The following is a 12,530-nucleotide window of genomic DNA, read 5'->3' as shown; positions in this document are numbered from 1 at the left end:
TACGGAAAGTTAGAATTAACAGTTGGGATTTCTGCTCTCATAATGCAAAGAAAGTTTAAGTTGTATACTTCCTCTTCAAAATAATACCTGAATTAAAATTTATTTTCATGACTGTACTCAAAAAAAAAAAAAAAAAAAGTGTAATACAAGTAACACTAGGGCCCTTTGCCAGGTTGCTGGGGAGTGATGTTTTAATTGGTGACTGGAGGACAAGTGTCTCCACTTACTATATTCAGCTTTGGGATGCCTTTTAATAGTTTTCATCTTACTTATTTAGATCCTTCTTTATAACTTCGTGTTAATATGTGTCTCAGGAAAGACAAAGATGTGCTTGAAGACAAATGGAGAAGCAGCAACTTGGAGAGGGAACATGAGCAGATTGAACGAGTTGTCCAGGAGTCGGGGGGCAAGTTGACGAGGCGGCTGGCAAACAGTCAGGTGAGGGCCCTCCTTCCCTCCACCCCCTGGCCTGTGTCTCTGAGACCAGTAGCTTATTGGTTTCTCATGTACTTTTAATTTTGTTTCTGCCATTGACCATTCCATCCCTACCATATGCACAGAAGGGTCTATAAAGTATGACTATCCTGGTCTCTATTACTGGGGGTTTTCTTCGGGTGTAGGGGGGAAGTAACATTCTTTATTTTGTTTTTTGAGATGGGGCATCACTATGTAGCCCAGACTGGCCCTGAAGTCATGATCTAATTGTCTTAGCCTCTCAGAATGCTGGAACTACAGGTGTGCATTACCACACCTGGCAGCAGACTTAAACATTTTGAACTGACCCTATTAATTACATTGGTTTTACAACCAAGTAGAGTTATACATGTCTTTGGGTAAGTTTCCTGCCCCCCTCCCGTACCTCAGCCCCCAGCAGTTGTGAGTCTGTGGTATTCTGATAGTTTTTTTGTTTTATTTCGTTTTTTATAGTTTGGGAGAACTAGTGGCCCAGACAGCTTTTCAAAATTAGCTTTTCATCTTCATTTATCTAGCCCATCAATACCTGTGGACACAGATGGCTGTGAAAGTCAGTGTTCTGAATTTAATGATAAGCCTATGGTGTTCATTTGATGGCTATGCTCTGTATATATAGACTGTGTTAAACTTTACTCCACCTGATAACTTTGGTCGTTTCAGTGTGAATTTGAAAGAAGAAAACCAGATGGAACAACAACATTGGGACTTCTCCATCCTGTTGAGCCTGTTGTAGGAGGTAGGCTCAGTTTCAAGACTCTGTGTGAGCCTGGTACTGTTTGCAAAGAACAATAAACTGGTGTGTTAGTCTGACAGCTCACAGGAAAAGGACGTCTTATTACTGGGTACACAGTTTGAGAGGGTTCTGTCCATAGTTCTTGGCTTCATTGATTCTGAGCCTCTACTGAGGTAGAACAGGTGGTAGGAGTGTGCAGTGATAAATCCAACTGTTAGCCATCAAGAACTTATCTGGGTGCTGTGTTTCATGGAACAATGAGCTTAGCTTCTGCTTCTACTTACATTATTTCGTTTAATAAATAATGCATTTTCATACTGTCATGAGAAACATAGTAGGAAAGTAGAAATGGGTAATAACAGAATTCCTACATTTAGGAAGCAATGTCCACTAGTCATTGTTTGCTGTGGGCACGTCACTGTGTTTGGAACCCAGCATAAGTTAAACAAGGTGTATGAAGGGAGCAAATGAGACAAGTCCCTTACCCTAACACCCTGGAGGTTAGGGTCAAAGGAACACATGAAACATCATAGAAAGAGAGGTCTTCCAGAATTGAGTATTCCTTAAATACCTGTCTTCAATTGTAAGTGCCCCAAAGGACTAGTTCAACCATAATTGTAGCTAAGGGAGGTGTGGCTACCTAGCATTTGATAAGAAGAGTGGGCTTCCGTAAGGAGATGATGTTTAAGTTGATGCCATAAGTAAGTTAAGTGGTCAGGGAATAGCGGTGGGACCATGGCAAGAATCCTGGAAGCAAAGGAAGAACTTGATGCATTTGGAGACTAATCGGTGAGCCTACATTCAATGACCAGTAATAGGACTAGCTCAGTTGATAGACTGCTTGCCTGGCATGAGCAAAGCCATGCCCAGCACCATAGAAATTAGGTGTGGTGGCAAATATCTCTAATCCCAGCACAGGAAATGTGGAGGCAGAAAATCAAAAATTTAAGGTCATCCTTGGCTACACAGCAAGTTCAAGGTCAGCCTGGGCTACATGAGATCCTATCTCAAAATGCCTCAGTTTTCTTAAGTGTTGGATTATAGGTACATGCCAGTCTGTCAAGGGGACTATTTTGATAAAAATCTCACTTTTAGATAAAATGTAACATGATGATGGAGAATACACAAAGCAATGGAGTATACTGAAGAGGACCAGGTTTATAGTCTAAGCCACATACCTTTCTGAGTTCAAATTAGCTTAGCTTAGAAATGGGTAGAGTAAAATCTTCCCAACCTCCTTCATATCGCATTGATAACATCTCTGTGGATCACTGCCTTGTGTACCTCCTTCATTGTGCTGGGTTCTCTGTCCTAGAGCCAGGCTACTGCCCTGTAAGACTGGGAATGACGACTGGAAGACTGCAGTCTGGAGTGAACACCCTGCAGGGCTTCAAAGAAGATAAAAGGAACAGAGTAACCCCAGGTGAGTCTCCTACCTATTTAAGGGAGTTGGGAAAGGAAAGTGCAGTTATATTCATTGCTTCATTCACTGGCTTTCTTGATGGTATTTTTGCAATAGCAGTTCATCATCAGATTCAAAAGAAACTGAAAAATTGGCTATTAGTAATGCAGAGTTCCTTCCTCCTTCCTTTATGGTAATAACTCATTTGTGTTGATGCTCTGCGGTGCAGGTGGCCCTCTGTATCCAACTCCAACATACTCATACAAATCAATCAGAAGTAGGGCAGAGTAACACAGACTATCCTTATCTCTTGAACAATACAGTGTAACAGTTATTTATATCCCACTGGATTCTTCAAGTTGCCTAGATATGATTTGATGTGTAATGGAGGACATGTGTAAACTTCAGGCAAATATATCTGTGGGGACTACAGTCATTCCCCAAGTATACTGAGGAATAGCTGTGCCTGTTGGGAGTGTCTCTCAGATTTATATACAGGTCAGTGAAGTTAGAGAATGCAGTCTTTTAATAAAACCAACAAGTTTATTAATTTTAAATGATACAATAGTATTTAATTTTTTAACAGTATTATACTTGAATTATGGACCCTATAGTTCTTATGCCCCACATTACGACTCTACATTTGCCAATATCAGCAAAGATGATTCTGATTTAATCTATTCGACATATGGGGAAGACTCTGACCTTCCAAACAATTTCAGGTAAGCCGCCAGTTAGTACTCTGAACACGCTTTTTTCTGAAATATTAGTATTACGATGTGTGATTTGTAGGTAGACCTATAAAGTTATCCAAATGACAGAAAATGTGTTTGTAGTCTTTTAGAGAGAACATATCTTCTTGATACTGGTCTTTGTAGTATTTTCTAATAGAAATACCTTTTCTTTGTAGATTTATTATTTCTTTTATTAGCACTATTATTATGTATATGAGTGTTTTGCCTGCATGTATGCATGTGCCTGATGCTGGAGTTGGTCAGAAGAGGGTATCGGATCCCCGGGACTGGAGTTACAGACAGTTGTCGGCTGCTGAGTGGGTCAAATCCAGGTTCTCTGCTACAGCCACAAGTGCTCTTATCTACTAAGCCAATTCTCTGATCTCAGAAAGACCTTTTTGATTTGGTTTGGTTTTTGGTTTTTTAAGCAGGGTTTCTCTGTTTTGCTCTGTTCTTGGAACTCACTCTATAGACCAGGCTGTCCTCAAACTCAGATTTCTGCCTGCCTCTGCCTCCTGATTAAAGGTGTGCTCTACCACCAGCCAGCTACAGAAATACCTTTTTAAAGATGTTCCTGATACTCAAGTTTGGGATCTTCTTACATCAGAACCTGCTGCTATAACCCTTTTGTCAGTTATGTTTCAGACTTGGTCAGTTTAAGAACTCACAAAGCATTTTCCTAAGCTGCGAAAGGCCATGATGACTTAATTGCTAAAGCAGCCCGCATACAGGACAGATTGACTGTCATGTGCCAACCAAACCACTGTACTTACTCCCAGCCATTCCTTTTACATGTCTCAGGGGGTGGGTAACGTCTGTAGTCCTCCTCAGGATGCTGAGTACTTTTTATCTGATCAGCTTAATAAGATACTGTCCTAGTTTACCAGGACCATGGTGGCGGGGGGACGGGACGGGGACACGACAATATTGAACCTGAATTTTCTCTTCTTGGCACTGGTACCTTTTAACTTTCATTATGTTCAAGAATTTAATCCAGTAGATTAACCAGTCCCCTGGTTTTGGGGTTTTGTTATTGTTTGGGGTTTTGTTCATTTACATTTGGGGTGGAGGTGTTTAACTCTGATCACTCATGTGTTAGTGTGTGTGCTTGTGTTGTGTTTCTAGACGGGGTCCCTAAATTAAGAGACTGGCTCTGGTTTCAGATTGAGCAGTTCTTACCCTTAGACTGTGCAAAATGGGACACATTTGTTCTAGATTACTCATTGAGGCCGTCCACAAGTTAGCAGTGTGTGCCCACTGTGTCAGACATTCTTCCAGACACTGAGGATTCTATAACAGAACCATGCCCTCCTGTCAGATAGTGACAGAGCTTTGGAGCAAGACAAAGTTGCCCAAGCCGAGGTAATGCTGGGTTCAGGAAAGTGACAGGAGAGGGGACCAGCAGTGCTCCTTTCTGAAAGAAGGGCATCCTGGCTCTGAGTAGCTGAGCAGGGGACCTAAACTGAGAGTGTGCCTGACCCAGCCAAGAGCATAAGGAAGAGCTGTAAGGAGCAGAACAGGTAGAGGGGAAAGCAGTGGTCACAAGGGTCACTGTAGGAGGTTGCTCTGAGGACTTGGTGTTCTTGGTGGATCAGGAGCTGGTTGGTGGCACACAGAGTCGTGACCCAATCTGGCTTGTAATTCAGAAGGGACTACTTGGACAGGTATACAAAGCATGGGTTACAAGGGCAGAAACCAGGAATGAGCAGTAGACCAGGGAAGCAGCCATTGTGGTGTTGAGGGTTAGTAATTAGTAGGTTACTGCTTTTTAACAGGAGGGTAAGAGAAGCCAGGATGATAGCAGGGTTTTCAGACTTGCGGTCTACTAAAAGGGGGATGATTTTAGAACACCACTTGGGCAAAGTAGCTGATAGTTCAGTTTGGAGTATGGTAAGCTTGTGATACCTGTTTATGCAAACAAGGGTGTGATTTTTGAGGTTTTGGTACATAGGAAAATCCTGAGTTGAGTAAGATTATTAAGGAGAACTAGCAAGAAGCCCCAAGACTTAGTTGAGCCCCATTTTTGACAGCTTTGTTTTCTTTGGGGATCCTCAGGAACATTTCACTTTTGCTTCATTTTTTTGTGTTCATGATGGTAAGTTAATCACTGGTAAGTATGCAGGTACAATGTTGTTTGTGAACAGGACGTTTTATAGTATATATAAACCAAGGGCATCTAATGGGAAGAGTTGGCTGTGCTAGGGGACTAAGCCATGGATACTACTTCTATAGAAGTGATTTATCCCAACTCTTTTTTTCCAGCATTTCTGAGTTTTTGGCCACATGCCAAGATTACCCGTATGTTATGGCAGATAGTTTACTGGATGTTCTAACAAAAGGAGGACATTCCAGGAGTCTACAGGACTTGGATGTGGTAAGCACACTGCTAAAACAGCAGGCTGTTTATAAATGGCTTTGAAGCCCTAGACAGTCAATGTTAGGAGACCAAGGATTAACCAGTGTGACAGCTGAACTCCATTCCCCCTGAAAGGATGGCCTGCCGTGGGTGGAGGACAGTGAACAGAAAGGAATAAGTCAGCTACCAGGATCCGGGAGAGCTAGAACATGGCCATGCTCTACTAATTTTGGTAAGACTCAGAAGTAGGGTTCAGAAGTGAGCAGGTGCTGTGGAGCCTAATGAAATGAAAAGGAGTCTTGCTCCTGAGCTGGGAACAAAGCTGGCTGACAGGATGGGAAGTGTGCTTTTCCTTGTGTGTAGTCATAGCCCCACACTAGGAGCCTCAGAAAGGAAAACCTTCCCCACTGATTCTGTTGTGAAGAGTTTGTATCTGGAATCATTCAGTCCTGACTCAGGGACTAGACCCCGGAAACTTTCCTATTGATGTCTAGAATGTTCTGCTCACCAAATTAGAGGATCTTGGAAGTCTTTTTTTTTTTTTTTTTTTGAGACAGGGTTTCTCCGTGTAGTTTTGGTGCCTGTCCTAGATTTCGCTCTGTAGACCAGGCTGGCCTCGAACTCACAGAGATCTGTCTGCCTCCTGAGGGCTGGGATTAAAGACATATGCTACCGCCACCCAATGGAAGTCATTTTTTTTAATGTTTAGATTTATTTATTTTTATGTGTGTGAGCTGCCATGTGGGTGCTGGCCAGCAGACCCAGGCCCTCCTCAAGAACAAGTGCTCTTAGCTCCAGAAGTCATAACTCTTCATGGTGGCTATGACCCCAGTGCCTTATCCCCTGACTGCAACTGCACAGATGGTGATGGTCCCTTGGGTGATTTAGCAAGTAGAGTCAGTACCTCAGACTCAGTGGCTTCTGCTGCAAATTCCTACACATGAACTACTTTCCTTAGATCCTAAAAGATACCTTTTCATCTGTTCAGAGATTAAATGTACTTAATCCTTCCCCTTAGCTAATTAGAATTCGTAGTTACCTAAAATCAGATTGCTTTGATTTGGTGGCTATAGTAATGTATTTAAAATACGGTCTTTCTGCCCTTTGATCTAGCAGGCTCTCTTCTCAGAATTAATCCTACAAAGTAAAGCAAGGGCTGCGCGGGCAAAGGATATATGGCTTACAATTTTTAGAAATTGGAAATGGGCTAAATCAGAGTATAAACCTTCAAGAAAAGATAACACTTTTTTTGATGTCCATGATGTATTTTTTGTTTGTTTTTGGCTTTTTTTTTTTTTTTTTTTTTTTTTTTTTCAGAGACAGGGTTTCTCTGTGTAGCCCTGGCTGTCCTGGAACTCACTCTGTAGACCAGGCTGGTCTCAGAATCACAGAGATCCACCTGCCTCTGCCTCTCTAGTGCTAGGATTAAAAGAGTGTACACTACCACACCCAGCTAGATGTGTTTGTTTTTTTTTTTTAATGTGTGAATTATACTAATGTGCATACAGTCATGGGGGATCACCTACATTCTGTGGCATTTGTGTTTTATAGTAAGCCTCTGTTTCTTTAATGCCTATTAAACGCTAAAGTTTTTTCCTATCTCTCCTTGGAGTGTATACTTAGGTATTTATATACTATTTACCAAATATATTCTTGAATATATAATGGTGTTCTGGAAAAAAAATTTTTTTTGAGGCAGGGTCTGTGCAGCCCAAGCTAGCCTCATTATACTTCTGCCTCAGTCTCCAGTTGCTAGTTTATAGGCATGTACCACCACACTTGGCTGTGTATAATCAGACATGGATCTTAGCATCACTAGCAACTCACAAAGACTCAGAATGCTAATAATTATATTTATTAATTTTGGTTTAAAAAATATATTCTTGGGGCTGGAGAGAAGGCTCAGTGGTTAAGAACACTGGCTGCTCTTCCAGAGGACCCAGGTTCAGTTCCCAGCAACCACGTGGCGGCTCACAACTGTCTGTAACTCCAGTTCCAAGTGATTCAACACCTCACACTGACATACATGCAGGCAAAACACCAATGCACATAAAATTAAAATAAATAAATCATTTAAAATATGTATATGTATATTCTTATAATCTGCATACTTTTCTCTTGCCACGAAGTTTTCTATTTACCTTGATATTTGCATTTACTGCTTGCATAAACAGGTCTTTCCTTTATCCATACAGTCATCACCTGAAGATGAAGGCGGCCAGACCAGAGCCCTGGACACAGCAAGAGAAGCAGAGGTGCTTACATTCCATTCCTTAAATGGAGAATAAGTTAGGAGACCTAAATGATTAGGCATTATTTATTTTAAGATGACAGTACTACTTGGGGCTGGTGAGATGGCTCAGCAGGTAAAGATGCTAGTCATATGAGCCTGGGGATAGAGTTCAATCCTTGGAGTCTACATAAAGGTGGAAGAAGAGAAATGACTTCACACAGATTCTCTTCTGACTTCCAAAACACCATTGTGTGCCATGGCATGTGCATTACCCCCCCACACACACACCCATACACACCCACACACAAAATAACTATTTCTATAAAAATGTATTAATTGAGTATCATCTGGAATAAAAGGAAGTAATTTGGGGAGTTTAGAAGTAGCTCATGTCATAGACAAGCATTTAAAGAAGGGAGCCCAAAGGCATTACCACCGTGTAACTGCCCAGCATGCACCCTCAAGGTTGGGCGACTCATTGCTCTCAGGAGCAAGAACAGGCCTGGAAGATGCATACAGGACACATACTCAGTGAGCTCAGGGAACAGGTGAGAACCAAATGAGGAGTTCCTTATGTAGTGCTAAAAGGCTGAGATTTTCTCCTAGAAGATAGAAAGTGGGCTACTGTGATAAATTATGAAGAGAGAGACCATTAAAAAGCTGTGGGACTTGCTGGGCATAGTGATGCATGCCTATGCCTGTACTCAGGAGGCAAAGGTGAGCGGATCTCTTGAGTTCAAGGCCAGTCTGGTCTACAGAGTTGAGTCCCAGGGCTACAGGGCTATGTAGGGAGACCCTGGGGTGTGTGTGTGTGTGTGTGTGTGTGTGTGTGTGTGTGTGTGTGTGTGTGTTTTAAGGCTTGTGAGACTTGTCTTAACCAAAAATAACTTAGCTTATCAATAGAAAGAGAATCTGAACTTGGGAAATATACCAGAAGATTCCTCAACTATACAAAAGAGAGATATAATAAAAAATTGACAGAACCTGGTGGGTGAGATAGGTGATTATTAGCTCATGGAGGATGTGCAGGGAAAAGGACCTTTGAGAGAAAAGGCCCAGAGAGTTTCTGTTTTGATAGATGTGTTTGGGACATTGCTGGAGGTATGGGCCTGGAAGTCCAAAGTCGGGCTATGGTATGAATCTGACAGGTGTGATTCAAAATTGATTTTATTTTAGCCATACAAATGTGACTCTTCAGGGAGAGCATGGAAAAGGTTGAAGGATAGAACCTTGGAGAAATCCACAGTTGAATAATATATGAATCCCAAGAAAGGATGGATGGTTAGCAGAAATGGAGCAGGTTCAGCAAGATTGAAAGCTGTAGATAAGGCCAGTGAGGGGCCCTTGCGAGTGTCATTCATAACCTTAATCAGTGCATCTCAGTAAAATAATAAAGGCAAAGGGTAGACCTCAGTAGGTCACACAACTTGAGGACCCTGAGCTATATAGGGTGGTCTAAAATTGGACAGACTCAAGCCAAGCCTTAACTGAAGGAAAGAAAACTTGTGACGTGAGGTAAAGTAGATGGTACTTAGGTAGCCATGTCTTCCTCACAGAAAGCTGTTCCAACGAGATCTTGTGTTTAGTGAAAGGACAGGAAAGGAAGTCAGATAAAAAGACGGTTGGGCAGAGTTGTAGGAGTTGGCTGAAGTGCTGGATTACAGGCACTTTCTGCGCTGCACCCTCCTCAGCCCTGTGTAGGCAGCCGGGGCTTCAGACAGACAACACTTGGAGCGCGGTCAGCGCCCGAGTAAAAATGGAACCATGAACTTTTGGTTCTTGTTAATTGATGCATTCTTGAAAAGTTGTGTGGAAGTTATGGAAACTGTGAGTCTTAGGATTCCAAAAATAAAACTCTACTCTTACGACTTTGTTCCTCTCGTGCAGTACTGATGATCTAGCTTTAGGGCTTGAGGAAGACCCAGGGAGCTGCTAAAGCTATAGATCTCTAGAAATGCAGGTGGCAAGTGTGGAGTGGCTGGGCTGAAACAAGACCTTTGAAGGCATTGCCATCGTCACCAAGCACCTCAGTTTAGACAGTGACAGGCTCTTAGTACTTTGTCTTCAGAGTGGTTGACATACGAATCAAATGATGCAGATTGCATAAGCTGTCATGTCATTACAGAGAAGTGTGGATTTATGCATGCTTTCGGCCAGGGTTTGAGAACAACATTTTTAAAAGAGTTCTTGGAAGACATGATCAAAATTATGATTGTAAGGTGACTAGGTGGAATAACTTTGCTTGTAAGCGCAAGCTATCGTACTGATTTTTCCTTGGCACTGTCATGGTTTAGCAAGCTCCAATAATTAACTTTTTTTTTCCCCTGTTGAAGCAGATTACACAAATAGAGCCAACAGGGCGTCTGGAGTCCAGCAGTCAGGACAGGCTCATAGCACTACAAGCAGTGACAAACTGTGGTGCTCCAGCTGAAGCCTTTGACTCTGAAGGTAAGTGTCAGGGACCACAGACTCCTGGGGACTGTCCGACACAGGCAGTTCGACTTGCTGCCATGTCAACACCAGTTAACTAATTAACTAATGCTTACTACGGGAATGTCTTGGCCATCTGGGTTGAGATACTAGCGGAGTGTAACTGTACTATTGGTCTCAGTTGGAGTGGAAGCTAACCATAGCAGAGCCTGGGACCACAGATCAAACACAGGCTGCCTTTGTTTTCTTCAGTGTTGTCTTCTTACCACAGAGGCTGAGGTGTTCCAGAGGAAGCTTGATGAGACTACAAGATTGCTCAGGGAACTCCAGGAGGCACAGAATGAGCGGCTGAGCACCAGGCCTCCTCCCAATATGATCTGTCTCTTGGGTCCTTCTTACAGAGAAATGTACCTTGGTATGTTTGTCCCGTGATGGGAAGTAGAGCAGGGCTGGGTGCATGAAAGAAAGGCTTCCAGCAAGTGGCAGGTCTGGAAAGTACCTGCAGTGAATGCCAACCATGAATGTAGTAGTCTGCATTTACACATTGACAATTCTGTAGGCGTTTTCTTTCTTTAATTACCAGCAGTTAGGTAGATGGCCCAGTCGGCAAAGCGTTTGTCAGGAAAACATGAGGGCCAGAGTTCAGATTCCCAGCATGTGGAGGTGCAGTGGCATGCACCTCCAGCCTTAGTGAGAGGCTGGAAATGGGCAGATCCCTGGAGCGCACTGGCCGGTCTAGCCACGTCAGTGTACTTTAGGTTCAGTGAGAGACCCTGTCTCAAAAAATAAGATGGACAGTAACTGAAGAAGAGAACTCATGTTGACTCTCAGCCTTCACATGCACGCACACATGTAGGTGGCATACACTTAAAATTCCACCCCTTTGGGGGGCTGAAGCAGAAGGGTTTCTGTGAATCCAAGGCCAGCGAGGGCTACATAACAAGACTCATAAAAAATGTCTAAAGGGCCAGGCGGTGGTGGCGCACGCCTTTAATCCCAGCATTCGAGAGGCAGAGGCAGGTGGATCTCTGAGTTCAAGGCCAGTCTGGTCTATAGAGTGAGTTCCAGGACAGCCAGGGCTACTCAGGGAGTGTGGTGGGGACGGACTGTCTAAATGAACCACTTTGGTACCCTGAACTTTCTTCGCCCCATTTTTCCTAGCTGAACAAGTGACCAATAACCTTAAAGAGCTCACACAGCAAGTGACCCCGGGGGATGTTGTGAGCGTCCACGGAGTCCGTAAAGCAATGGGGATCTCTGTCCCTCCCCCCGCCGTGGGAAACAGCTTCGTAGATTTGACAGAAGGTAAGTGCCCTGTTTCTGTGGGTGGGAGATGCTTACGAATAAAAGGAAAATTGACCCTTTTTCCCTTAATATGAATTAAGAACCCTTGTCTGGTTTGATTTTGTTTCATATAATTTTTGAGATTAGCATTCTAAGTCATAGGTTTTATCATGGCTTTTTTTAGTTTTCTTTCCATCGTGTTTAAAGATTTGATACATTTGTCAAAAAGCTGCAGCAGTGACTTACCGCCAGGCTTCCCCTTATCTGTGAATGGGACATGGAGGGCTGGCAAGCAATGCGTCCACTGAACACCAGCTCCCCTTAGAACCCAGTGGGACAGAATGCTGAGTGCTGTCTTCCTCCTTCAGAGTGTGAAGAACCTAAGGAGACTCGTGCTGCTGAGTGTGGGCCTGACGGGAGCTGAAGTTGCCTGGTATTTGATTATACTGTGTACATACTTTTTTCATTCTGAACTTGGAGGTGCTTTTCAGAAGATATTAACTATTTGTAAATTGTGTTTTAATTAAGCTTTGGAACAGTTCCTTTCAGTGTTCCAGAGACTGGACTTGTATTAGGAAATAAAGCTGAACCTGGGACTGTGAGGCTTGCTGGTGTGTCGGCTAATTAATTGCCCCTTGACTTGGTCTGACTTGGGTCTAAGTATAGACGCCTGGAACACACACCAGCCTTTTTCATGATCATCTTTCAAAGGAGCAGGTCCTCAAAATAAATTAATTCCCCATTTTTCACATTTTCCACACTCATTAAAGAAATTACAAGCAGGTAGTTCTAAGATCTGCCTTACCAGAACTCATCTAAATAACATTCTGAAAGTAGTCTTGTGAGCAGGCCATCCTAGTGGCCTTTCAGACTGCCACTAGTGC

General features: G+C 42.9%; 1 protein-coding gene across 2 annotated transcripts in view; it reads left to right on the top strand.

Moving 5' to 3' along the window:
• Positions 1-12,248, top strand: part of Brd7 (bromodomain containing 7) — a 34,408-nt gene extending 22,160 nt beyond the window's left edge. For both annotated transcript variants that reach the window (XM_059264521.1, XM_059264522.1), the window contains 10 exons: positions 315-438; positions 1,135-1,210; positions 2,523-2,630; positions 3,196-3,331; positions 5,606-5,717; positions 7,895-7,954; positions 10,269-10,380; positions 10,634-10,777; positions 11,524-11,667; positions 12,015-12,248. In XM_059264521.1, coding sequence (XP_059120504.1) covers positions 315-438; positions 1,135-1,210; positions 2,523-2,630; positions 3,196-3,331; positions 5,606-5,717; positions 7,895-7,954; positions 10,269-10,380; positions 10,634-10,777; positions 11,524-11,667; positions 12,015-12,070 — 1,072 coding nt within the window. In that variant the 3' untranslated portion in view covers positions 12,071-12,248. The remainder of the gene's footprint in view (positions 1-314; positions 439-1,134; positions 1,211-2,522; positions 2,631-3,195; positions 3,332-5,605; positions 5,718-7,894; positions 7,955-10,268; positions 10,381-10,633; positions 10,778-11,523; positions 11,668-12,014) is intronic.
• The last annotated feature ends 282 nt before the right edge of the window (positions 12,249-12,530 follow it).

Source organism: Peromyscus eremicus, chromosome 5 (assembly GCF_949786415.1).
Source record: "Peromyscus eremicus chromosome 5, PerEre_H2_v1, whole genome shotgun sequence".
Classification (NCBI taxonomy): Eukaryota; Metazoa; Chordata; class Mammalia; order Rodentia; family Cricetidae; genus Peromyscus; species Peromyscus eremicus.
Note: the sequence above shows the minus strand (reverse complement) of the source record. Positions and strands in the feature narration are given on the sequence as shown.